This window comes from Xyrauchen texanus, chromosome 4, assembly GCF_025860055.1.
Source record: "Xyrauchen texanus isolate HMW12.3.18 chromosome 4, RBS_HiC_50CHRs, whole genome shotgun sequence".
In the NCBI taxonomy this organism is placed as follows: Eukaryota; Metazoa; Chordata; class Actinopteri; order Cypriniformes; family Catostomidae; genus Xyrauchen; species Xyrauchen texanus.
The window spans coordinates 6,363,223-6,389,037 of record NC_068279.1 but is presented as its reverse complement, the minus strand read 5'-3'; the positions used below and the strand labels follow the sequence as shown (position 1 = coordinate 6,389,037).

Genomic DNA, 25,815 nt, shown 5'->3' with positions numbered 1-25,815 from the left:
TTCTACTGACGCGATACCGCAGCACCGTTGAGGGAATAATGCTTTTTTTATTTTAAAAGTGCACAGAGATTCCCTCAAAATGTGCACAGAGCAGTGGAAGGCCGGAGCGCTGAACCAACAGCCTGATGTAAAAAATAAATCGGCAAATGTGTGCTGATTTTTCTTTAGTCGAAATCGGAATACGTTGACCGAATTTGAAAACACTGCCTCCAGAGGCTAAAGTGGTAAGTGTTTCAGAGCATATATACAAGTGTGACATCCATTTATATCCAGGAGAGGTCACCAGAAGCAAGTTGTAAAAATAATTGTTTTCATCTGTAAAACATTGAAGAGAAATGTTCATTTTGGTGAAAATAAATTCATGAGACACTTTCCATGAGTTGAGACTCTCTCTCACTACTGGATCGTGGCATGACATTGTCGGTGCAGAACGCTTATGATTATACCATATGCCAGATCCAAGCAGATCAGACGTTTCATTTTCATTTTGCTGTGTTAGGAAAAACTTACTTATTAAGCTTGCTCTTATGCCAATAAAACAAATCACTCATATATGCCTTTTCTAGTTTTGATACTATGATAGAGGGGATATTGGGGTGTATGTATTTGCTGTGATGGGAAACAATCCAATTAGACTAAATTAACATATTTATTTTACCTTAAGCATCTGCTAAATAATGCCTGCTGCAAGCATGATGCATACATTTACAAGTGTGATTCCAACGCTATGTTCATTTATTCAGCTGGCTAGTGAAACAAAAACCACTACTGCATTTTTCTGTCATGCTTACTTGGTATTTTTAAATGTAAATTTTATATCACAATTCTTGCGGCCCGAAAAGCGCTGTATCATGGATTCTAGACTTCATGGGAGGACAATAATTAATTATTAATGAATTAATAATTAAATGGTTAATCTGGTTTTCACTTTCATTTATCCTTTTATTTATTTATTTAAAATTGGCAGAACCTGCCTCCCATAATACTTTTGAAAATTTGTTTATTTTAACGTTTATAAACTAGCACCATTCACGTCCATTGTAAGTGCTTTACTGTAACTGCAATTTTTGCTTTTTTTAAATAAATGAGGGCTGAGTAAAACATATTTTTTGTGGTAATCAATATAATGGCACAAATGCTGTCAATTGAGCTTAACTTGTTGAACCTGGCCAATCCCTTTAATAATTTGTATTTATAATACTTTACTTATTCAATTTGAATTTGACTATTTTGTGCAGACAAATTTATGTGATGATATAGTATTAAGTCATCCATGAAAACTTGAAGCAATAGACGAAATTACAAAGAATTACAAAAACTGTAAAACACTATCAATAGAGAATTAAATAATTTTACTGCCAGTCTTTCTGCTTAACTGCTGTATTTAGACACCTTAATTCAGGTGGATGGAAGGCACCTGCAGCTGCTTTTCCACAACTCCAAAATTGCTATGTGATTTTGTCTCCTCTGGAGGTTTATTCTGTACAGTATAGTATCAGAAAGTAAAATGCGAGTCCCCCACAACCCAGCGGTCTACTGCTGTATTTAATACTTATGTGAATAGCCTATTCCAGAGTCTTGTTAAAATACGGTTACTGTAATATTCAGATCTGCCATGCTATCTCACCACACAAGATGGATTAAGCCTGCCACAGATGTTTAAAAATAGTCCAGAGTGCACACACACGCACACACACACACACACACACACACACACACACACACAGACTTAAACATGCATATAAAACACACTCCATTTGTCAACCCACAAAGTTGAAGATTGTCTCTGTAGAAATAGATTTTTAAGAGTTTTACATAAAGAGCGTGTTTGAGGGAAGCTTGTTGTGGAAGGGGACGGGTGCAGCTGACAGATCTACACTGGGGAAATGAAAGATTATGGGATGTAGCTGACAGAAATTTGCAAGTGTGGGAGTTGTGTCATTAAAAGTATTGCTTTGAATGAAAACATTCATGTGCTTTTCTGCAGGCCATCTTATGGACTAAATGGGTGTATTTGTAATTGCTTTTTTCAATGTTAGCTTAAAACAATTTGGCCTTATTACTGAATAAGAATATATAGAATAGACAGACAGATCGAGAGACGGACGGACGGACGGATGGATGCATTTGAAAGAAGGAGGTTTGGGTTGAAGGGTTGACAGTTCTTTTACCCCACATGTACACTTTGATGTCTATCTCTTTCAATAGCATCTCTATGAGAACTGTGTGGCACATTACAGTTTTGAAGTGCAACTGCACCTTCACACATCAAACAGGGCTTCAGCGTGTATTAGAAGCCCCCCTGCCTTCAGATGATAGAGATCCTGCAAGCCCTTTCAAGCTCTTAGGACTTTTAAAGGAAAGGAGCACAGGGATTAAACACATAGGTTCAATAACAGTTAAAATCCCATAACAACAAAGGGACAGCAAAGGGCATTTGAAGAGAATTGTAGAATATGATTCAAGCCATATGTGATATGTTGATAGCGTGATGTTATAATGATTTGTAATGCAATATGTACAGTATGAAAATCATTTCTTAGGTGTGAAATTGCAGACACCTTAAGAAGGGTTAGTTCACCCCAAAATTACAATTCTGTCATTATTTACTCACTCTTATGTTGTTCCAAACCCAAATGGTTTTCTTTCTGTTGTTGAGCACAAATGGAGATGTTAGGCAGATTGTTCACATTGCTTTTGTACTTTTATAAACAATCAGAGTAAATGGGGACAGGTGTTTTTAAGCTACAAAAAGGTCAAAACTTTTGTCAATTGTGTTCTCAAATGTAATGTGTGTTTGCATATTTTCAAATATAGAGATTAAGATGCATTATGCTATGTTTGAGATCAGTGATGACAAATATCTGTCATGTCATGTAACTGAATGTGAATGCCCCAATTTGAATACATTATACAATATTTGAATTTGAGTTGCTTTTTTCGACCTTTTGGAGCTTCACAGTGCCAGTCCCTATTCACTTTCAATTTAAAGAGCAATTTATTTTAGTCAGATCTCACATTGAAATCAGAAACAGTAAGTTGACATTTCTTTAGCTAAAATTGGTCTCTGTTTACTGAAATTTGAAACACTGCACCTTGTGGCCAAAGAGGTAAGTGTTGTTTGGTATATGGGTACATGAGCTCCATTTTCCAGGTGTTATGTGTACGGAGGGGCAACAATAGCAAGTTGTGAAGCAAATTGTTTTCAGCTGTACAGGCAGTGACTACGTTTCCATGAACACCAGAAAGCGAGAAAGTGGTGTTCCTGTTTACATGCACTGTTTAAGCGGCATAATCTTTACTCCCATATACATGCAGCTCAGTCTGTAAGCAACTTTCTCCACAGCAACACAATTTCCTGTGACGCTTGTGTAAATAACAAACATTTTCTCTGGTGCTCCGCTTTATTTTCAAATATTCCAGAGTTGTTACTGTGTTGTTCCTTCATTTTCTATCACGACCTGCAGCGGAATTGCGCTTCAATAGTGGGGTTTCCCTCTTACATAAAACTGGATTTGCTTGAGCACATAAACGCAAACGTAAGATATAGTTAATGTTTTACGTTGGTGTGTATAAATGTTTAAGTGTTGCATTGTATGTGCTTTTTCGACTGTACTCTCAAAAATTTTGAATTCTTTCCACTGTGTTAACTTGTTGTTGTGCTCCATCCTTTGACATTTGTTATCCGGTGTGTTCACACACATGCGCACTCCTTAAACACTTGTTAGAATGGCGCTAATACATTTACATGATCACATAAACCCCATTCTGTTGGTGAAACCAGGTGTGTTGAATTACTTACTCTTAATAAGTGGCGTAAACGAAACAGCGTTGTTGTTTACGTGACGTTTCAGAATGTTGCTTTCTACAAAAACCCTGGAATAAACAGTTTTCTTAAGTGCATGTAAACATGGTCAGTAATACAGTGTAGAGGAAGGCATGCTTTATAAACTGTACACTAAACCTAACCATCAGTGGAGCAAAAATTTAATGTTAGAGGGAAAAATGCATCCTCCGAATTGCGCTCCTCATTGATTATGCAAAGGCGATTACTTCGTGGTTTCAATTCGGTATCCGAACCCGGGTCTCCCACACTGATGATGCAAAGAGCTTGTGGTCACAAAATAGGGGAATGTAAACACACTGGAGCTGATGCAAAGTCTTATAGGAGATGCTGCTTGTCAGTCAGTAAGCATATTGTGGCTGATCCTAGGGTACCAGAACTCTCAAAAACAACATATCGACCTCCCATGTGTTGAAAATGTCTCATTTTGTATTTCACGGAAGAAAGGGTTAATCCTAAGTGTTTGGACATGGGATGATAATTTTTTTTTGAGTGTACCTTTGTATTACGCTAAATAATTTTGGAGCGAAACTGTGTAAATGGTAAATCCATTTATATATATATAAAAAAATAAAAATAAATAACTGTAAGTATAATGTATATCACTGCAGATGTATTATTAAAAAACATATGCTCTTTAAAATTAAGCTCCAAAATTAAACACTGTAATTACAATGGAAAGTGTCTTATGTAATAATGCTTTGGCAAATCACTGAGCATATGGTCATCAGATATAAATGCCATGTGAGAGGAAGTTTTAATGTGATTCATCCGTTATCTCACTGTAGGACAGAAAAAGTATGGATGTGTTATCTATTTCTCTTAGAGCACTGTTTTATACTGGCTGTCATGACCATGTTAGTTTAATCTCTCTATATGGAGCTCACAAAGAGACAGTTAATACTGGAAAACGATTAATTAGCTAGCTCTCTTTGAAGAACTTTTTAACTTATCTTTCCTATTATTTGTCAATGACTAAGAAATACCCATCTGTTCCTATCAGCAAAAAGAAAAAAGAAAAAAAGTGCTTTGACTATAACTTCAGGGAAACATTGCCTACTTTATTTATTTAATATTTTACCATAAAGTCAGAGCACAAATTCGCAAGCAAACAACATCAAAGGACTGACAATTTCCATATAGAGCTAGGGAATCCTTTTTTGGAGGTCCCTTGATGTCCTTGATAAATTTGTGTTGTTTGAGATAAAATATAAAGGGAAAAAAGAATCCCTAACGGAGAAAACGTAAAAAAAAGCAACAATATAGAAATATATGCTAAGTATGCTTATTACACAGCTCTCTGGAGTAAATTATTCTGATTGTCAGTCATGATATTGTGTTGTCAAATATTTATTTTTAGTGACTGCTAAACTGTATAATTGTTTGTTGTCCAAGGTAACTGATTTCCTACATACAGTAGCTATGCTAGTTTCATGTGTCTGGTCACCCTGTGGTCACTTTCTTCTCACAAAATAAAATACTTTCAACTCAAATCAATATTTCATGTCCATATATTTATTATTTGGTAAGTAGCTCTGTAATAAGCAGTATAATGTGCAAATTCACGTTGGGGCTCTTATCACTCTGTTTGAGTTTGCATAGACAATGAAATGTACAGTATTAACTTATTGACAGCATCTAAAGAGTAAGTATAATTTTACGTATAAACACCTTTAGAGACATACAAATGTTTATGAATCCTTATTTTGAATTAATGGAATTAACTGGATGAATTGATTGCATATATAATCAATTAGATTAATTAAATGTTCAATGCCATTACATTTATTTACTAAAAATTATACATTGATGTGACAAAAAAGGAGTTTTCTTAATATGCTGCAGCTTAAAGAGGACTTTGAATGAAGCATGTTGTCATTGTACAGTTTTTTGCTATTTTGTTCCCCCCAATAAATAATTGTGATTACATTTATCTGCATTTTTTATATAATAAAGTAATGGTTAGGGTTATGTTCAGGGTTTGGAGTGGGATTAGAGGCTCATACATATCTAAACAGTAGCATTTTGTTACTAAAATAATTGTCACTGTACATTTATCTGCCTGTTAATTTTTTTTTATATTGTTGTATTTACAGTATGTACAGTATATGTACAGTATCTCACAAAAGTGAGTACACACTTCACATTTTTGTAAATATTTGATTATATACTGTATTTTCATGTGACAACACTGAAGAAATGACACTTTGCTACAATGTAAAATAGTGAGTGTACAGCTTGTATAACAGTGTAAATTTGCTGTCCCCTAAAAATAACTCAACACACAGCCATTCATGTCTAAACCGCTGGCAACAAAAGTGAGTACACCCCTAAGTGAAAATGTACAAATTGGGCCCAATGAGCCCAATTTTCCCTCCCCGGTTTAATGTGAATCGTTAATGTTGCTAATTAGAAGGTCACTGGTTCGATCCCCACAGCCACCACCATTGTGTCCTTGAGCAAGGCACTTAACTCCAGGTTGCTCCGGGGGGATTGTCCCTGTAATAAGGGCTCTGTAAGTTGCTTTGGATAAAAGTGTCTGCCAAATGCTTAATTGTAAATGTTACAAGGTCTCAGGTGTGAATGGGGAGCAGGTGTGTTATATTTGGTGTCATCACTCTCACACTCCCTCATACTGAACACTGGAAGTTCAACATGGCACCTCATGGCAAAGAACTCTCTGAGGATCTGAAAAAAGAATTGTTGCTCTACATAAAGATGGCCTAGGCTATAAGAAGATTGCCAAGACCCTGACCTGCAGCACGGTGGCCAAGACCATACAGCGGTTTAACAGGACAGGTTCCACTCAGAACAGGCCTCGCCATGGTCGACCAAAGAAGTTGAGTGCACGCGCTCAGCGTCATATCCAAAGGTTGTCTTTGGGAAATAGATGTGTGAGTGCTGCCAGCATTGCTGCAGAGGTTGAAGGGGTGGAGGGGTCAGCCTGTCAGTGCTCAGACCATACACCGCACACTGCATCAAATTGGTCTGCATGGCTGTCGTCCCAGAAGGAAGCCTCTTCTAATTATGATGCACAAGAAAGCCAGCAAAGAGTTTGCTGAAGACAAGCAGACTAAGGACATGGATGACTGGAACCATGTCCTGTGGTCTGATGAGACCGAGATAAACTTATTTGGTTCAGATGGTGTCAAGCATGTGTGGCAGAAACCAGGTGAGGAGTACAAAGACAAGTGTGTCTTGCCTACAGTCAAGCATGGTGGTGGGAGTGTCATGGTCTGGGGCTGCATGAGTGCTGCCGGCACTGGGGAGCTACAGTTGAAAACAAATCAAATCACTTTTATTGTCACATGACCATATACACAAGTGCAACAGTAGGTGAAAGTCTTGTGTGGAGTTCCGAGCAGCATAGCAGTCATGACAGTGACGAGACATATACCAATTTACAATAAACAACAGATTTATACAACACAACACAAAAGTAGTAAAGTAGTGAGGGAACCATGAATGCCAACATGTACTGTGACATACTGAAGTGGAGCATGATCCCCTCCCTTCGGAGATTGGGCCACAGGGCAGTATTCCAGCATGATAACAACCCCAAACACACCTCCAAGATGACCACTGTCTTGCTAAAGAAGCTGAGGGTGAAGGTGATGGACTGGCCAAGCATGTCTCCAGACCTAAACCCTATTGAGCATCTGTGGGGCATCCTCAAATGGAAGGTGGAGTAGCACAAGGTCTCCAACATCCACCAGCTCCGTGATGTCGTCATGGAGGAGTGGAAGAGGACTCCAGTGGCAACCTGTGAAGCTCTGGTGAACTCCATGCCCAAGAGGGTTAAAGAAGTGCTGGAAAATAATGGTGGCCACACAAAATATTGACACTTTGGGCCCAATTTGGACATTTTCATTAAGGGGTGTACTCACTTTTGTTGCCAGCGATGTTGAGTTATTTTGAGGGGACAGCAAATTTACACTGTTATGCAATCTGTACACTCACTACTTTACATTGCAGCAAAGTGTCATTTCTTCAGTGTTGTCACAAGAAAAGATATAATCAAATATTTACAAAAATGTGATGTGTGTACTCATTTTGTGAGATACTGTACATATAAAAAACAGGCAAGTTTCAGATGTTTCCATTGGCAATATACTTTAATCCAGATATTATGTTTCAGACAAACATGTACATGTAAATGCTACGTATGAATTACAAACAATAATGAGATCAGGAAATAAAGAAATTAAAATGTTCACCTCCAGGATTCCACTAAAAGAATGCATTTAAAAATAAATGCAGATTAAATAAAATGGTTTATAATGAATCTCAACATCGCCAGCAGCCTGGAAAAGCATCTTGCTTTGGCATAGACTTCTCTTAAACAACATATGTCACTAAATCTCAATGTCACTCAATGAAAACCTGTGGCAATTCTTTAATCAGATCTGTTCCTGGCAAGATATGTAAAAAAAAAAAAATTGTTGAGCCAAGCTCAACTTGAACTCAATTATTTTTACAAAACTATGAAAAATTTATAAGATTAAAAGAAAAAAGTTGTCTACAGAAAATCTCTTCCATGTCATTTAAAAGACAAAAGAAAGTATAATTTTATTTTTATGAACATTTCATGAGCAGTGGGCTGAAAGTTATAAATATGTAAATTATACAGCAGGTGTAGTTTAAGGCAGGTTGGTTCTTGGTTGATTTGAACAAAATGTTAAATAAAATATCAGCTGCTTGGAATTACCTTGTTGGCAGAGTTGAATGATGAATATTTTAAAATCTAGTAATTTGAAAACAGAATCACTTGTTAAATACATACAGATATTATGAAAAGCAATATTTTGGAAGCCACACTTCTGTAAATGTATTATAAAGTGGATCATTTTATATTAACGTCTTGGTTACTGTCATAACCTCCATTCCCTGATGGAGAGAACAAGATGTTGTGTCTATGTAGTGACACTAGGGGTCGCTCTTGGGAGCCCCAAACACCTCTGATCTTTGAGAAAAGGCCAATGGGAATTGGTGAGTGAAATTTGCATGCCACTCCCCCGGACATACGGGTATAAAAGGAGCTGACTCGCAACCACACATTCAGGTATTGTGCTGAGGAGCCGAGACAGGGTACCGGACATTTCAGTGGGTAGTACAGTGTTGTGGCAAGAGGGACACAACGTCTCATTACCTCCATCAGGGAATGGAGGTTCCGACAGTAACCAAGACGTTTCCGATCTGTCACTCACTCAACGTTGTGTCGATGTAGTGACACTAGGGTTCCCTATACAAAACACCACAACTAGCTGAACTGTGTTATGTGAACTGCCGATGCAGGAGCAATAACAGGTGCACTCGGCCTGCAAGTAGCCACCCCCAACACTCCAAAAAACTTTGTATAATTTCCCACATTCCTGGGTGGGGGAGACATATCTAGTATCGGAGCAGGCCACACCAGATCCGGCATTTTCTCCCAATGTTTTCTATCGCAGCATTTCAATTTTCGGCTGGGGCCTTTTAATGCTTTTTATGCGCGTTTATGCTTTTATTATTTCAGGAGGAAAAGACACTGCGGAGACCAAATCCTGCCTGAACACCAACACCAACTTGGGAACAAATGCAACTTCAAGGCATATGGCTGCCTTGTAGAGGGAGACCTGGCCTGAGTGACAGTGTCTACCACCACTGGTGGCAGGCCACCTAGATCTTCCGTGTCCCGTCCTGGGGCCAGACATGGAGATTCCAGATGTCTGGGCACGGGTGCCAAATGGTGCCCCGTCCCTGAGAGAGGAAGCCCTGTCTCAGGGTAACTTGCAAGGAAAGGGCTGTGGCGAGGAGCGTGAGATCCGAGAACCAAGTCTGAGTGGGCCTGTTCCTCGTCCTCCCTGACCTTGCACAAAGTCTGTGCATGCTGTCTCACTGGGGGGAACGCACATTTGCGCAGCCCCCGGGGTCAGATGTTTGCCAACGGGTCTGTGCCTTGGATCAATGGCAAAAGCCTCCGCAGGGCAAGCAGTACCGCTAACAACATGAGGCAGTTGATATGCCAACACAGTTGCGGTCCTGTCCAGGAGCCAGCGGCTGCGTGCCCATTGCACACGGCTCCCAGCCTTGCTTGGAGGCTTCTGTCATAACCACGACGTGCCTGGACACTTGCTGTAAGGGAACCCCTGCCCATAAAAATGAAAGGTCTGTCCAAGGGCTGAAGTAGTGGCGGCAGATTGGCATGATGGCCACGCGATGTGTGCCACGGTGCTATGCTCATCTCGTGACTTGAGTCTGAAGCTGGTGCTGGAGCAGTCTCATATGCATCAACCCAAGTGATGCGGCCGCTGCCGAGGACGTCATATGTGCCAGGAGCCTCTGAAACTGTTTCAGTTTGTTAATCCACATGCACTCGCTCGTGAGGCACGCTATTATAGAGACTGAGTCGACTCCATCCCGAGAAAAGAGATGCTCTGAACAGGGGAGAGCTTGCTCTTTTCTCAATTGACCTGATGCCCCAACCGGCTGAGGTGCTGAAGCACTAGATCCCTGTGCGCACACATCAAATCTCGAGATTGAGCTAGAATCATCCAGTCATCGAGGTAGTTGCGGATGCGAATGCCCACTTCCCTTAATGGGGCAAGAGCTACCTACACAACTTTCATGAAGACGTGTGGCGACAGGACAGGCAGTGGCAAATTTATCTCTCTGCGAATTAACCGCTTGTCTCCAAAGAAAGAATCTGAATGAGTTGTTGCGAGCCAACTCCTTTTATTCCCGTCTGTCTGGGGGAGTGGCATGAAAATTCCACTCGCCAATTTCCATTGGCCTTTTCTCAAAGATCAAAGGTGTTTCAAATAGGGAATGCATGATAGCAGCTGGTACTTTTGACTTTCAAAAAGGTCATTATTTTTTCAGAAATTGCTACTTTTAGGAACAGGTACAACTTTTTTATATACTGTTGTGCGGTTGCCTAGCAACAAGCAGAGGTGGGTTTCCCAAAAGCTATGCTGCACATTGAACATTGAGTCCACTGTATAGAGCTCTGCTAGTTTAAACTGTAGTTTAGAGTGTTCCACAATTTCCCCCACCTTTCATGTTCTTTAGATCCAATTTTCTTATAAATTCTTTTCAACTCTGCTGAGAAGTGTTTCTATGTTTATCGTCAAAACAACTGGCTCAAACTTGACAGAAATGCCATAAAATTACTTATTCGTGCAGAGTTCATTGTTCTTTTTTCCAAAGAAGTACTACTGTATCAGTGGTGGCTGCTGGTCTTTCAAAGAGCGGAAGCTCATTTTCGGCCTACATTACAAACTTATTTACCCTATTTTTTGCACTAAATCAATCTTAGGTGTTGATCTGCCCTGCTGTTTAATTCTAATTTTTTCCTCGTAAGGAAGACTTTCAAATGGCTTCGCCAAAATCAGGTCGACAATATTAGCACCGTCTGCCATCGTGCGCAGTTTCACCCGTACGACGCTAGCCTAAACCTACTGTATGAATGAATGAATGAACGAACGAACGAACGAACGCTCTAAAACAAAATATATTAAACTTGGTAAAACTGAAACAAGGAATGTGGTGTATAATTGTGTGAAATGTATTATGCAAATTGACTAGCAATTTCGCCAAACAAATATAAAGAAATAGGTTGCAGCAGTTTGTCTTTCGACTACACTTGAGAAATCCGCGATGGGACTGAGCGCGAAATAGCTTCAGTGACTTCTTATAGTACAGATTCGCTGTCAATCAAAAGGAGATGCAGTCTTTCGACAGATCCTCCAATCATCATGCGGAAGCCCACTCCTCATTCACCCCCAGAGACGCTGAGCGTCCGTGGGCGGGACATAATCGCAGCATTTATCCAATGACCGTCTATTTTCGAGCACTGAAAAAACTGTTCAGAGCAGCCCCATTGAAGTCAATGGACGCTCGGCTTCAACAGGGAAATGCACTGACGCTTACGGGAATGTATGAGAAGTAAATAGAGTCAGCCGACCTGCTATATGTAATGTAGCTGATTCTGAACGAACTCGTCTTCGAGATGAACGTATTCTAACGCATTTTTAGTCAATAAATTGTTTACACAATAGTACATATTTGACCATTATTTTTTTGACATTATAGGGGAAGCTGAGCTTCCTTTGCAGTCTTAAAGAAATCCCCACTGTACTGTATTGTGTATTTATTACATAATAACACTATGGTATTTCCTGCATTGTCCTTAAAGCTGGTGTGCTATATCTGTGCCACTAGCATCACCAAATGGAATTACAAATATAAATATTGTTTTTAAACAGCTTTCCAGAGCTTTCCCCCTTTTGTAGTGTATTATAATACCACTACAAATTGGAATCTTCAAACAAACAGCGCAGTGTTCTAACATCACAGCTTTTGCATATTAAGCTGAGAAAGGAGAAATATTTTATCATTTAAAAAATTACTCGGCTTTAAATCTCAGTCTTCAAAATTGACTCAATTCTAATTTTGTTATTTAAACACTATACAAGGGTTTGGTAGGCTACATATTTGCAAACACATGTTGATAAGCATTAAACCTTCCATTTACATGTGGGTTTAGTCTCTGTATGATGGGCATCCATTTAAAACTCTTAAATAATCACCTTTGCTTAATAATTACTACATTGTCAATCAAAGCAGGATTTTTCATATCAAATGTTGTATTAATGCACATGAAGTAACACGAACTAACAATGAGCATTTGTATATTTCCATTCAAAATCTTCTTCCTTCATTATTTAGAGAATAAAGTTGCTTTCGGAATCTGTTGCAGTAGTCTTATTTGGACAGCAGTAATGTCATTTGTTGTATTTTGCTCATATTTTCTGTATAATTTCCTTTACTCAGAGGAGCAATAGATTTAATGTGCTGTTTTTGTTTGGACTCTGTGCCAATTAACCATTTATCAAACCTAGAGCGAAGTTAGCGAGGCACAGTAACGGATACTCGTATCCACGCTCCGTATTGAATACATTATTTGGATTCATAGTAATATCTAGCTGACAGAGTGGCTCATATTTCATAATTAGGAATATTACATTATAGCATGACAAGTGGAAAATTGCAAATGACTTAATGATGATGTATAGTGCATATATGGCTAAACGATATGGCTCAACCAACCATATGCATTGCAGCAATCTACAGATGCAAAGGAGCAGCTCTATGCTGAGAGTATTTAAGGAGCAGGAAGTGAGTTATTGTTGGGAAAACCAATATTCATCTCTTTTCTTTCAGTGTCACTTTGGTGTAATGATTTTAATATCTGTCTCTTTTAACAGTGTTGAAGAGTAATTATTTCTTACTCTGTTTTCAATATTTGGAGTATAAAACTTACGGATTTATGAGAGTGTGTGGTTGATGCTATGTGTGATGCTCTTCCTCAGAAATCCGGGAGGCATTCAAGGTGTTTGATAGAGATGGGAATGGATTCATCTCAAAGCAGGAACTTGGCATGGCCATGCGCTCTTTAGGGTACATGCCCAATGAGGTCGAGCTAGAGGTCATCATTCAAAGACTCGACATGGATGGTGAGGAGAGGCACATACTTGACTTGAATTTGGCTTAGAGCCTGTTCCATTCCGACTACTTTCTTGTTTGTCCCTCACTGTTTTTTAGCACCTCACACATTTTAAGATGCCATGTCAGTTAAAGAACTGTAACTTTAAAAAAAAATGTCCAATCATTGAACTGCATCTAGCTTTTTTTTTTTAAATGCAATAACACGTTTTCTCTAAATGGCACTTTAGAATTCAACTGATTAGTCTAGACCTGGGCTGGACTGGCAATCTGGCACACCAGGCATTTTCCCGGTGGGCCGATGCACTTTAGGGCCGATATGGGGCGGACTGGCCAGCGGGAGAACCGAGCAGGCTGGTGGGTCGGCCGTGAAACGTGCAGAATGGGCCGCAATAAGCAAAAATCCACACAGCCGCGATATGCAGAAAAGGACAACGAACCTTTTGGCCAGTTGCCATGTAAAATCCTGTGCCGATTTCTCTTCCCAGTCCAGCCTGGTCTAGACATGCATGGAGACTTATTTTATATTCCAGAGCAAATTACAACAATAGGATCTTCATATTGTGCTTATACTTGCAGGAGATGGCCAGGTGGATTTCGAGGAATTTGTTACCCTTCTGGGGCCCAAACTCACAGCTGCCGGAATGCCCGACAAGTTCAACGGAACCGATTTTGACTCTGTGTTCTGGAAGGTGATTATTAGCCACTTCCCTGTTATTTCAAGTGACAAGAGGCACAAAGTCTGCTGACTCTGTCTGTGCTACACAGAGATTCAATCTGGTATATATTCTGATATATGATTGCTGTTTTAGCCAATTGCTGTTGATTGCTGTCTTTAAACATGTAAAAACAATAACAAATTAATTGATCTCTTTCTCTACTTTTTCACTTCTAATTCACTACTCTAGCTTACTCCTAAAACTTTGTGTTGTGATACTGCAAATCAGGGGCGATACTAGGATTTCAATCTAAGCAGGGCTCAGCCCCCAATGACACCATTAGATAGAGATTAGATAAGTGTTTTTACATTATTCAAGATAGCCAGCTAATATTCATTCAGAATATTGTAATTTTCTATTAAATACACACAAAGTTATAAAAAATTACTGAAACCATTTAAAAAAGCCTTATACTATATATACTGTATGTATGTATAGTGTGATTCCAAAAATAGACTTTCATTACAGAGTAAAAAAGCAGAGGTATTCCATGGAGCATCTAAAATTACACTTCAGAATCATGCATTTTTTTATGCAGTTTCTGTTCTTCTTATCACTTTGAGTGATGGCCTCTTTATCTAATGAAATCATCTTATGCCTCCCTAGTTTCATCTTCCCCGTCTCCCTTCTAGCTGGTCACCCTTGACCCCAACTTGCTTCAATGATGGCAAAAGCATTACTATTTCCTTTTATATGTATTAAACACACTATCACTTCATATGGTTACATATTTTATATTGACTAACTATCATTCCTTTCTACATTCATTTGATTAATATATTAAATTAGATTAAACCTTATTACAGTCATTGGTTACACACATTCTTATAAAATGGAGAGTTGTATGTCCACCCACATACAAATTCCATCTCATTTCTAGCACTGATTAACGCACATATATCATCTGCCTTTTTTGGACACCAGGCAGTTTCTGTCTCTTACATTAAATCATCCTTTTAGTATCCTCACACACATCTCCTTTAGAGTCATTCAGAGTTTAACAGAAAGAGGCTGTAAGTTTCCCTAGTGAAGACCAGCTGCATTTTTCCATTGATTTGCACTTTGATTATCAAACTGAGTAAATTATAATTAAACCAATAAATTAATGATTAAATATCTAACATATTGAATAACAATTATAATTCAGTTATTCATAGCGCATTGATTACACATTGTCATTTTTACGTTTATGCATTTGGCAGACGCTTTTATCCAAAGCGACTTACAGTGCACTTATTACAGGGACAATCCCCCCGGAGCAACCTGGAGTTAAGTGCCTTGCTCAAGGGCCCAACAGTGGCATCTTGGTGGTGCTGGGTCTTGAACCCCTGACCTTCTGGTCATTAACCTGAGCCTCAACCACTGAGCCTCAACCACTGAGCCACCACTGTCCCCATGATTTTTAGATGAAATGAGTCACTTGTTTTACTCTTAATTTATCCAGCACATTTCCCTCTTTGTTAAAAGAGCTGACCGAACTAAACGAACAACATCCCTCTTCTCCTTCAATCAGTTAAAACACGCTGGTCCTCGCTCATTCATGAATCGAATGAGGAAATGTGGTGTATTCGTTCAGTGAGTCAAACCAATTATATCCTCCTTCACAGCCCGCACTCTAATGCTATTGGTGTGTACTTTAGTCAGTCTTTACTGGTGGGAAAAGCAAGTGCAGCATTGTGGCTGCCATTGTTTAAAACCCTTGCGTGTTGAACCTCACAGATTTTTAAGGGGGGCTGAGATAGTGTGACCAGACTCCTGCTTGTGGAAAACGATACAGCCCACTCCCAGCAAAAATCTAATTGACCTATCCTAACCTAGGCGAAGATCAATGCAAATTATAGGGTGCAGTTTTTCTCAGTGTGCGCTTGTCTTTCAAGAGCTTATCATAAAATGCAGAGCAGTCCAGTCCAAAATTAAGACGTACGAAAAGCATTGCCTTCATGACTGTTACACTGAGTCAAGATTTATCCGGTGTCCATGCTGCGTTCATTAATGAGAACACACACTCCACAGATGCAGATGTACCAGGCAGGCATAAATCAAACTTCACGACCTTGGCTAAGACTCCGAAAGTGATTGTATTGCTCTCCAGCTCATGAAAAACATCTGTCTATCTCTCAGACACAGCCGTCTTGTTCATGTTCACTCAGTGATGTGATGAGTGGCAATGTTTTTCATACAAGCCCACTTATCAAAGAGCGTGGTTTCGTCAATCAAACTGAGAGCGGGGATTCTGGAGTAGAAGTGTTCAAGGCTGCTCTGAATGTCTTTCCACTCTGGGATGTCTCTCAGTAGAGCCAACTCAAGTTTTTCTGTGTTCTCTAATGAGTGGATCCAATTTAGGAGGTAATCCACCAATGCTGAATAAAAGATCCTCACTGCACAAAATAAATCATCCGCTCGCATGTCACCAGCTTCAACCAGGGCATCCAACTGCTTTTTAATGTCAGAGGGTATGAATGATTCCTCCAGCCTGGCCTACAATACTTTTCTAAGGTCATGAATGTGCTGTTTGCTTGACTGCAAAGCCAATCCATAGTTTAGTGCAAGGATCCCTGAAAATGTCTCCCAGAAACTTTGGGCATATTTTATTGAGAAAGAAAGTATGCATGTAGACCAGGGGTGCCCAATACGTCGATCGCGATCTACCAGTCGATCGCAAAGACAATGCTGGTAGATCGCACAAAATGTAAATGTATTTCGTTAAATTTTAATACAAATAAATATCATGTTTTTCCATATTTTTGTTTCTGTCTGACTTGCACTTGACGAGTACATTTTGACCAGGTGAGATTTTTGTTTATTCAGTTGCCATGACAACTAGGTTCGCGCCTTCCAAGGGCTTCTTTAAACGGCGCGAAATTGCGAAGCAAGCAGTTTTTGAGGCTAGCTACCAGCAGCTAATGCCCGGATTATACAAAACTTTCTGATTCAATTCTGGCTATTGTTTATGTTGTGCTGTAGGTGTTTTGGGTTTAGTGTTAACACTGAATTATATCAACATTGAACATTATTATATATTTTTTTAATTAATTAGAAGATGAATTCCATGTAGGCATAAATGCAGTAGTCCCAACAAGCATTTTTTTTAAACAAAACTGTGTTTTTTTTAGTTGGTAGATCTTATTGAGTTGGTAATTTAAAAGTAGATCATCACGCAAAAGAGTGTGGACACCCCTGATGTAGACCATTGAAAATGTGTAGTGTTCTTTCAAGAGCTGGACCAAGAGAGAGGAAACGTGTTTTGCCATGCTGCAGTCATTTCTGAGAGTCCAGCTGCACAAAAGCGAGTACGTTGCATATGATAGCTTCAGATTTGGTGCGGGCAGAAGAAAATTTTGGATCATACAATATCTTGATCAATTTCACAGTGCAGTCAGCTGACCGAAAACTATGCACAACAGAATGATAAGCAAAAAGTCCTTCACTTGCATGAACCTTGTCAGATTCCTAACTTTGCTTCACAAAAAACTAACACTTGGTGTGTCACACTTACTTTTAGCAGCATCCACATGCTTTTTTGTATGAACATGCTGCGTGATGTCAGTGCAGCCTCCGTGGGCAATGGAAAAGCGAGCTCCACAAATCTCTCACCTCACTTTACTAGGCTCTGTCTGTGACTCCTTTTTTTTTTAGAAATGTTATCTCTTTTATTGTACATTAATGTACATTCACGCTTCCTTGACATTTTTCCAGCCACAATTTCACCTGTGTGCTTTTTCAAACTGACTCTTCAATTAGTTCACTAACTGGACATCTATTGATAGGGGATTGTGATTGGACAGTTTAATCCAGTCATGCACGTCAAATAACATGGTGTGAGATTGAAAAGCCGTATCCTCTTGATTACAATACTCATGTGACTGAGAAAGCCGCAGAGGTGATGGGAGAGAGGAAATACGGGACAAAACACGATTTTTTCAGAATAAGTCAGGACGCTAGAAAAAGTTGAAAATACGTGACTGTCCCGGGAAAAATGGGACATCTGGTCACTCTAGGCTGAGATTAATATTTAGGGGGGCTGAAGCCCTCCTAAATAGGGTCTAGCATCGCCTTTGCTGAAAATATTGTTGGCTCTAGAATGATAAATTGCTTGAGATGTTCCTTAGTTGTAAATCACTTTGGATTAAAGTATCTGCTAAATGATGTAATCTAAATGTAATCAGAAATGCTCTGTATAGGCCTACATCATTTTGTGGCAGCAGTCAAGGTGTGGCTAGTTAGCATGGTCCAGTTAGCCCCTGCTGGTACTGTAGATGCCATAACTATACCATTCTTCTGCCAAAAAGCATCTTTATCCATTGTCATCCATTCTAAATAGCATTTTTTTTCTTTCTGACAAACTCAGAAGAAATACTTTATTTTTTTGTAAACAACCTATAAATTACAGATATCATATTATAGTAGATATTTTACCATTTACAAATTTTTGCATACTTCTAAGGGGTCATTGGCCAGCCGGGTATTTGCTATTGAGATACTGCATTCCATTCAAAGTTGGAAGTGAGATGTTCTGACTTGAAATCTCTGATCTCCGACATATTAGGCATTGCATTGCCCGATGCCTAAAAAAATGACATCAATTCAACTCATTTTATTTGTATAGTGAAAATCAAGCCATAAAATTATTGCCCCAGTGAGCAAGCTAAACGTGACAGTGGAAAGATGTTAGTTTATGGAGAAATATAACCTGTGTCAGTGCCCATGACATGGGTAACTCGCACATCTGTGAGAACACCATGAATGCAGACAGACAAGTACAAATTTTGGAGCAACATATACTGCCATCCAGCACCGTATTTTTCAGGGACGTCCCTGCAACTTCAAACTACATTTTGCTCAGATTACAAGTGCATGGCTGTGTAAGCAGAGAGTGTGGGTGCTAGATTGGCATGCCTGTAGCCCTGACCAGTCTCCAATTGAGAATGTGTGTTGAATTATTATGTGCATTAGATGGCAACGAAGACCCCTTACAGTTATGCAGCTAAAGACCTACAAAATGGATGAATGGGAGAAAATCCCACTTTCTAAACTTTACAGATTTGTGTCTTCAGTGCCCAGTGTAATTTTCAAAGGACAGATTGCTATCAAACATGTCACCCAAGTAAAAAAAAACTAATGGCAATGCTCCCTTTAACTTAGCAGGTATGCGATTGTCAGCAGATATGTCTCCTACAGTACCAACCAAATGAATAAACAATTCTGCATGCTAGCATTTGTTTTGCAGGTGTACAATTATCAATATAATGTCAAATGTAACATATTTTACTCTCCTGTCATTGCAAATGTTTGACAAACAAGTTCAGTTTTCTTGTAATGTTGCATTTTTGGCTCATTGATGGATATTATTTATTAAAAGTGAATGTTTGTCATTATCTCTATACATCTCCCTGGATGCCAATATGGTTGCGTGACATCATGCACCTGTTTCCAAGTTGGAAGTCCAGCTGCAAGTGGCAGATTTTAAGCATTCAGGATTGCTGACATTGGGTTGGCTGACATGTTTTTGAAGGGCAGAGTTTTGGAGACAAAACAGATTAAATTTGTCTTACAGTACCTCTAATGGTCTTCTTATCTTTTCTAAAAATCTACACATCTACATACCTTTCAATATAGATTTGTTGCAATTCCAGATAATAACTTTAAGCAACAGCCATTAATAATTTCATGACATACTCTTTCCCTGCTTGTCTTTGAGTGAGTAGAGCTGAATATAATTTGTAAGAACGATATGGTGATTCTCCCAAAGGTTTTGAGCTTGTAATCACATCTTGCTGCTGGTGCAGTTTTGAGCTGTGCTCTTGACCTTAAATAATTACAGGGACCTCCGTCTTAAACATTCCACTTTGCAAATAAGAGTTCAGAGACGTTAATGTTTATGCATTGGTGTCTATGTGTAAAGTCAAGATGAAATCAAAATTGACCCTATGTTCCTGGTCTTACTGTGTGAAATTTATCAATGCATGTTATTCCAAAGAAACAAAATGTTTGTCTTTGTAATCTTGAATTGAAATGTAATAACTTGTTCTGCTCCTGAAGCAACTTTCTTTAAAAAAAAATAAATAAATAAAAAAACGTTTGTGGGGATTCCCCATAACCTCAGTAATGTACTTGATTGCTTGAAGTTGGTAGCATTTAAACATCTTCATTTTATGATTTTTTAAGCAAAAGAAGTTCAAGGAAATCTTTGGATTACTCTTTTACTTTATGTATAACTCTAACTTCACTTTATAATTAATAAAATTAATTGTAATATTTTGTGTGCACACATTAATGCAAATTAAGTAAAGCTTAAAAATGTTCTACGTTTCTGAGTATAAGCTATTTATTTTCAGGCTTTATGGTTGTTGAGTCTAGTATTACTACTATTTATTTATTTTGTGTACACAATTCAATCAATTAGTGATGGATAAAATGAAGACACACTATACATGTTTTCCCATTAAAGACCCTGCTTTACTTGGAAATACATCACATCGTGGAAGTTAAATGGGATGCAAATGCAATTTTGTGTTGACTTAAATGATTTAAAGGGAGTTTGTCCAAGTTGTGGCCACAAAGTAGGCTTAAAATGTGAAATTAGTGGCCAATTTGTGCACTTTTGGTCTTATCGGTACAGCTATGTCTCTCTGTTTTAGTGTGATATGCAGAAACTGACTGTGGAAGAGCTGAAGAGACTGTTGTACGACACATTCTGTGACCATCTGTCTATGAAGGACATTGAGAATATCATCATGACAGAGGAGAATCACATTGAAAATCCTGAGGACTGCCAGGTTGACATTGACAGTAAGAATATTTTCACATCTTTTTATACACAGCTCTGACTGAAATGCAAGTTAAACTTAAGTTAATGTTCCCTTGTCATAATCATTAAATACCATTATCATGATCACTTATGTTAAGAATTGCGAGCATTATATTATCTTTTAAAAGTAACTTAAACTGTCGAAAATACATAGGACCAGGTTCTTACATTAGTTCTATGGTGCAGAGGGGACATGAGCACTTCTCCCAAACCTGGTGAGCCAAGCTGTTTACTACCTACTTTGGCAGCTGCCTATTAAGGCAACATCCTTACTGAAATGGAAACTTTTAAGTGAATGGTTTGAAATGATCATCATAAGAAGCAACACGATCAAAGGCCATTTATCCTTGTTATAAATGTACAAGAGACACTGACGGTCACAGTTGATTTAAAATAGTAGAATGTTAGCATGCTGCTAATATTACAACTCAATACTTCACACACAAATATTGGGTTAAATAGTCAATTTGTAATTAGATGGGGTTTTTATTCTATACTTTTCAGCTCTGAATAAAATAAGTGGGCCTACATTTATAATCAACATTTTGCTCAAATATGTTCATCATATTGGTTGGTGCATAATGCATTTTGAGATTTATACGATGAAGACGTTTCCTTTAATTTTGGTGTAACACACGGCATCCAAAAAGTCAGTATAATTACTAACATTTTACACAGCTGCACAAATGACTTTTTGGAATAGAACTTTTTAATATCTTAAATGTCTAAGTAACATCTTACAACCATTGCCAAGCATCTTGATGTGCATCCTGTAGTATCTACAATACTATTAACTTTAAAAAATTGGTAACACTTTACAATATGGGTGCATTAATAAGCATTAATTCATTCTAAACTAATGCACAGATAATATTAAGTTAATATATGACTCATGATTAGCTAAGCCATTAATTAATGATTGCCACATCAGCAACTAATAAAGAGTAGGTCTGATTAATATAATAAGTCATATATGAATTGATATTAATTAAATGTGTCATCATGGATTAATTTCCTAACTACTTATTATATGAACTAATAGTGTTAATTAATGTGTTAATTACCACAATGAGCCAAAGCCATGTATTTGAACTTCCACCCAATATGGGTGCACTATTATGCATTAATACATGCTTAATTACTGCATTATTACTGCAAATTCATGTGTTAATTACAATAATAAAAAAAGAGATATACAAAATATCGCATATATGTAAAATGTGATATTTTGTATATCTCTTTTTTATCTCTGCATCCCACTGTTTTTTATTTTCTTCAGTGAGGCAATGTTTTTGGAAACCAATGTTAAATAAACAGCTTTTATAAAGTCCAGTGATGGTCATTAATGATAAATGAGTTCTCAAGTCATGACTTTTTAGGCAGTACTTTGGCTGTATCAGCATTTGTTTTAGTGAATTATTAACTAATGGTTTGCAAATATATCATTATGTTATGACTTTACTTGTTGAGGCACATGGATATTAACTCATAATTAAGTAATTGTTGTAATTAATGCATTGAATTTCAGTAATAATGCAGTTATTAAGCATGTATTAATGCATATTAGTGCACCCGTATTGGGTGGAAGTGCAAATACATGGCTTTGGCTCATTGTGGTAATTAACACATTAATTAACACTATTAGTTCTTATAATAAGTTGTTAGGGCATTAATCCATGATGACACATTTAATTAATAGCAATTCATATATGACTTAATATATTAATCAGACCTACTCTTTATTAGTTGCTGATGTGGCAATCATTAATTAATGGCTTGGCTAATCATGAGTCATATATTAACTTAATATTATCTGTGCATTAGTTAAGCATGAATTAATGCTTATTAATGCACCCATATTGTAAAGTGTTACCTAAAATTTAAATGTATCCTCCATTCATCCCCATTTCATCCCCTCCAAACTTTATCTCACCTCATTTGTTTGTTTCTCTCCATTTTTTCAGCTGAGAGTCCAACCCAACAGGTGAAGCAAACTTGCGTACGGAAGAGTCTGATCTGCGCCTTTGCGATTGCTTTCATCATCAGTGTCATGCTCATTGCGGCCAATCAGGTGCTTCGCAGTGGCATGAATTAACTGAGTGGACCAATCACAGCCTAGCAAACATACACCAATGACAGAAATGCAAAAAAACAAAGACCACATACTGAAGAAGCAGAACAGTTCATTTTCTATACATGAATTCCAATTGTTATGACTCAAATACTTTGGAGATGAGTTGCAGCTTCCTCTGGAAAAAACTTTTCATAGACAGTTGTTTTGTAATGTAATGCACACATACGTATCAATGTCTGACCCTTCCTACCCACAGAGAATCAAAACAAATCCCTCAAACACTTCTAAAGAATATAAGAATGGAGAAAAGGAGTTTCAAAACTCATTAGAGCATTTGTTTAGTAAAAATTTTACAGACTAATGGATGGTATGGCAAATTTTGTTGTATGGATATCTCCAGCCAAGAATTCTTCTTTTCGATGCATGATGATGCATGGATTTACAATAGTCTGGATGCACCAGTAGAGCTCAGCTGTGCATCCATTAATCTACAATATATATAGATCACACAACAAATTTTGCAGACAAAGACCTGTCTCATATATTTGAAACATTGGAGGAGGAGAGGAGGCCATTTCTGAAATGCAACATCCAATTTACTGATTCCTTTGCATGAGATTAAGGGCTGTTTAGGGCATGCTCATGTCATGTTTGTCTTGTGTTGTCGAGTAACTATTGTGGGTTCTTACCTGTATAGCCAAAAGGGGCGTGAAACAACCCATAAATGATGTTTTACCACTAGTGAACTATTAACTTAAGGGGTTTACATGGATCGGTAGTGATGTTATAATGTTGAATTTCTTTTCACCTGAAATATACTGTACTATGCATTTTCAGGCTTACTTTCGAATGATCAACACTGTTCGTTGGGTCAAATGTAACTGAAAGGAGCTTTCGGATTTAAATGACATGACTGGCATTAAATGATACCAAATGATTATGTAAAACACATCATAAAAGGAATATTTCTGGGTACTACTTTAAAATAGGGTTGCATGTTAACATTAGTTAATGCAATAGCTGTCAAAAACTAATAATAAACAATAATTTAACAGCATTAATTAATCTTAATGGTGGTAATTTTAACATGTACTAATACGTTTTAACATTAAATGTTGTATATGTTAACCTTAGTAAATGCATGAACATTGAACAGTAGTATATCTATAAATTAACATTCACCAAGAGTAATAAATGCTGTAAGTAATGTTCATTGTTTGTTTATGATGCCTAATGCATTAAGTGAACCTTATTGTAAAGTGTTACCGCTTTTTGACATATCAGAAAATGGTTTAATGGTTACTTTTTAATCAAATCAATATCCATTTAAGTTTATCACCAAACATAAACAGATGATCATGATGTTTTCATTTGATTTACAGTGTAAGAAATTTGTGTATTAATATAACCTTAAAGATTACACTGTGCTACATCAGTGTGTTCCTTCATATGAGTGTTTCCATTTGTGCTGATGTTCAGTGTTTTCCTGAGAAAATATATATAGCAGTTTGCTTGCAGTTTGATTAGCTGAGCACAAATGGAACATTTAAAGTGTGAATAATGCAAAAATGTTGAACAAAATTATGTCAAGGTTTGAATATCTAACAGCTGTAAGTGTGTCATTCTGTTGAACGGCATTGTCCAGGATAACATAAAGTTTAAACTCTGCCCAGGCCCTGAATTGATTTAGCTGTTAGTTACAGTATCATGTAACACATCCATTTGAAAGTCCAGGTATTATTAAAATATGCAATGGATTGCAACACCCATCTCAGAGCACACATAAGCACTAGAATCAAGTGACAGTCAAAGAGGAGTCACAGGACAACAATGCACAGGTTTCTCATATAATACAGGCATAATTCCTTGTTCATTAATATAAATGGGAATGTTAACAATGTGTTCTGAAGCAACAAGAAGGCCACAAACATGTCTTATCTTTAAAAAGAGAGCATATTATTTTGTAACACTTTACAATAAGGTTGTATACACTACAATTATTCAATGAATTAGGTATCATTAACTAACAATGAACAATATTTTTACAGTGTTTATTATGTTTGGTTAATGTTCATTTATACATAGACTGCTGTTTCATTTGTATTACTTTGAAATGTATGTTGCATATATCAGATTTCTGTATGGGATAGTTCATCTTAGTTAATAATGCATTTTAACAGATAAATGACGGGCAATGAGGAGGCGGGAACTGGCTGAACCTTTAATGTAAAATGTAATGATATAAGAAAACTTAAAACAACATAAAACATAAACGAACAGACACACATGCAGCTCGGCCGCATCCGTCTCTCTCTCTCTCTCTAACTGGTGCCTCCGGCTCCCCTTTATATTGCTCTCCTGCTGATAAGCTAATTCACGCTGGCCATGCATCATCATGGCGCAGCCATGCCCTCCTCCTCGTCACACTCCTCCCCCTTCCGATTCAGGCTGGGGCGCCACCAGTCTGACCAACTCTCCCTCCCATCTCTGGAGGGGAGACGCTGCCCTTCCGGCAGTGGTCCACCCCGTCTCCTGTGAACATGGGGGGAGAGAAGAGGGGAGGTGTGGGGAGAGGGTGAGTGGAGACACACAGAGAGAGAGAGAGGAGAGAGAGAAGAACTTGTTCGCCGGCTCACGGACACACTGCCGCCTGGTCCACAACAGCTCCTCCGCCCTCTCGCAGACGCCAACTCGCTCCTCCCCGGGAGACGGTAGCCAGTCCTCCGGCCCCTGGCAGATGGAATCGCTCCTCCCCTTCTTCAGTGGACAGCAGCGGTTCCTCTGGCTCTCAACGGCCAGCAGCGACCACTCTGTCCCCAGGCAGATGGCCAAGGCTGCTCTCCTGGTGGATGGCAGTGGTAAGGACTCCAAGACAGCACATCCC

At 38.2% G+C, this 25,815-nt stretch overlaps 1 protein-coding gene across 1 annotated transcript in view; it reads left to right on the top strand.

The window, feature by feature from the left end:
- LOC127643064 (calcium-binding protein 7-like) overlaps positions 1–22,971 on the top strand; it is a 54,656-nt gene extending 31,685 nt beyond the window's left edge. The window contains exons 2-5 of the mRNA XM_052125614.1: positions 13,198–13,341; positions 13,910–14,022; positions 20,688–20,838; positions 22,822–22,971. Coding sequence (XP_051981574.1) covers positions 13,198–13,341; positions 13,910–14,022; positions 20,688–20,838; positions 22,822–22,952 — 539 coding nt within the window. The 3' untranslated portion in view covers positions 22,953–22,971. The remainder of the gene's footprint in view (positions 1–13,197; positions 13,342–13,909; positions 14,023–20,687; positions 20,839–22,821) is intronic.
- The last annotated feature ends 2,844 nt before the right edge of the window (positions 22,972–25,815 follow it).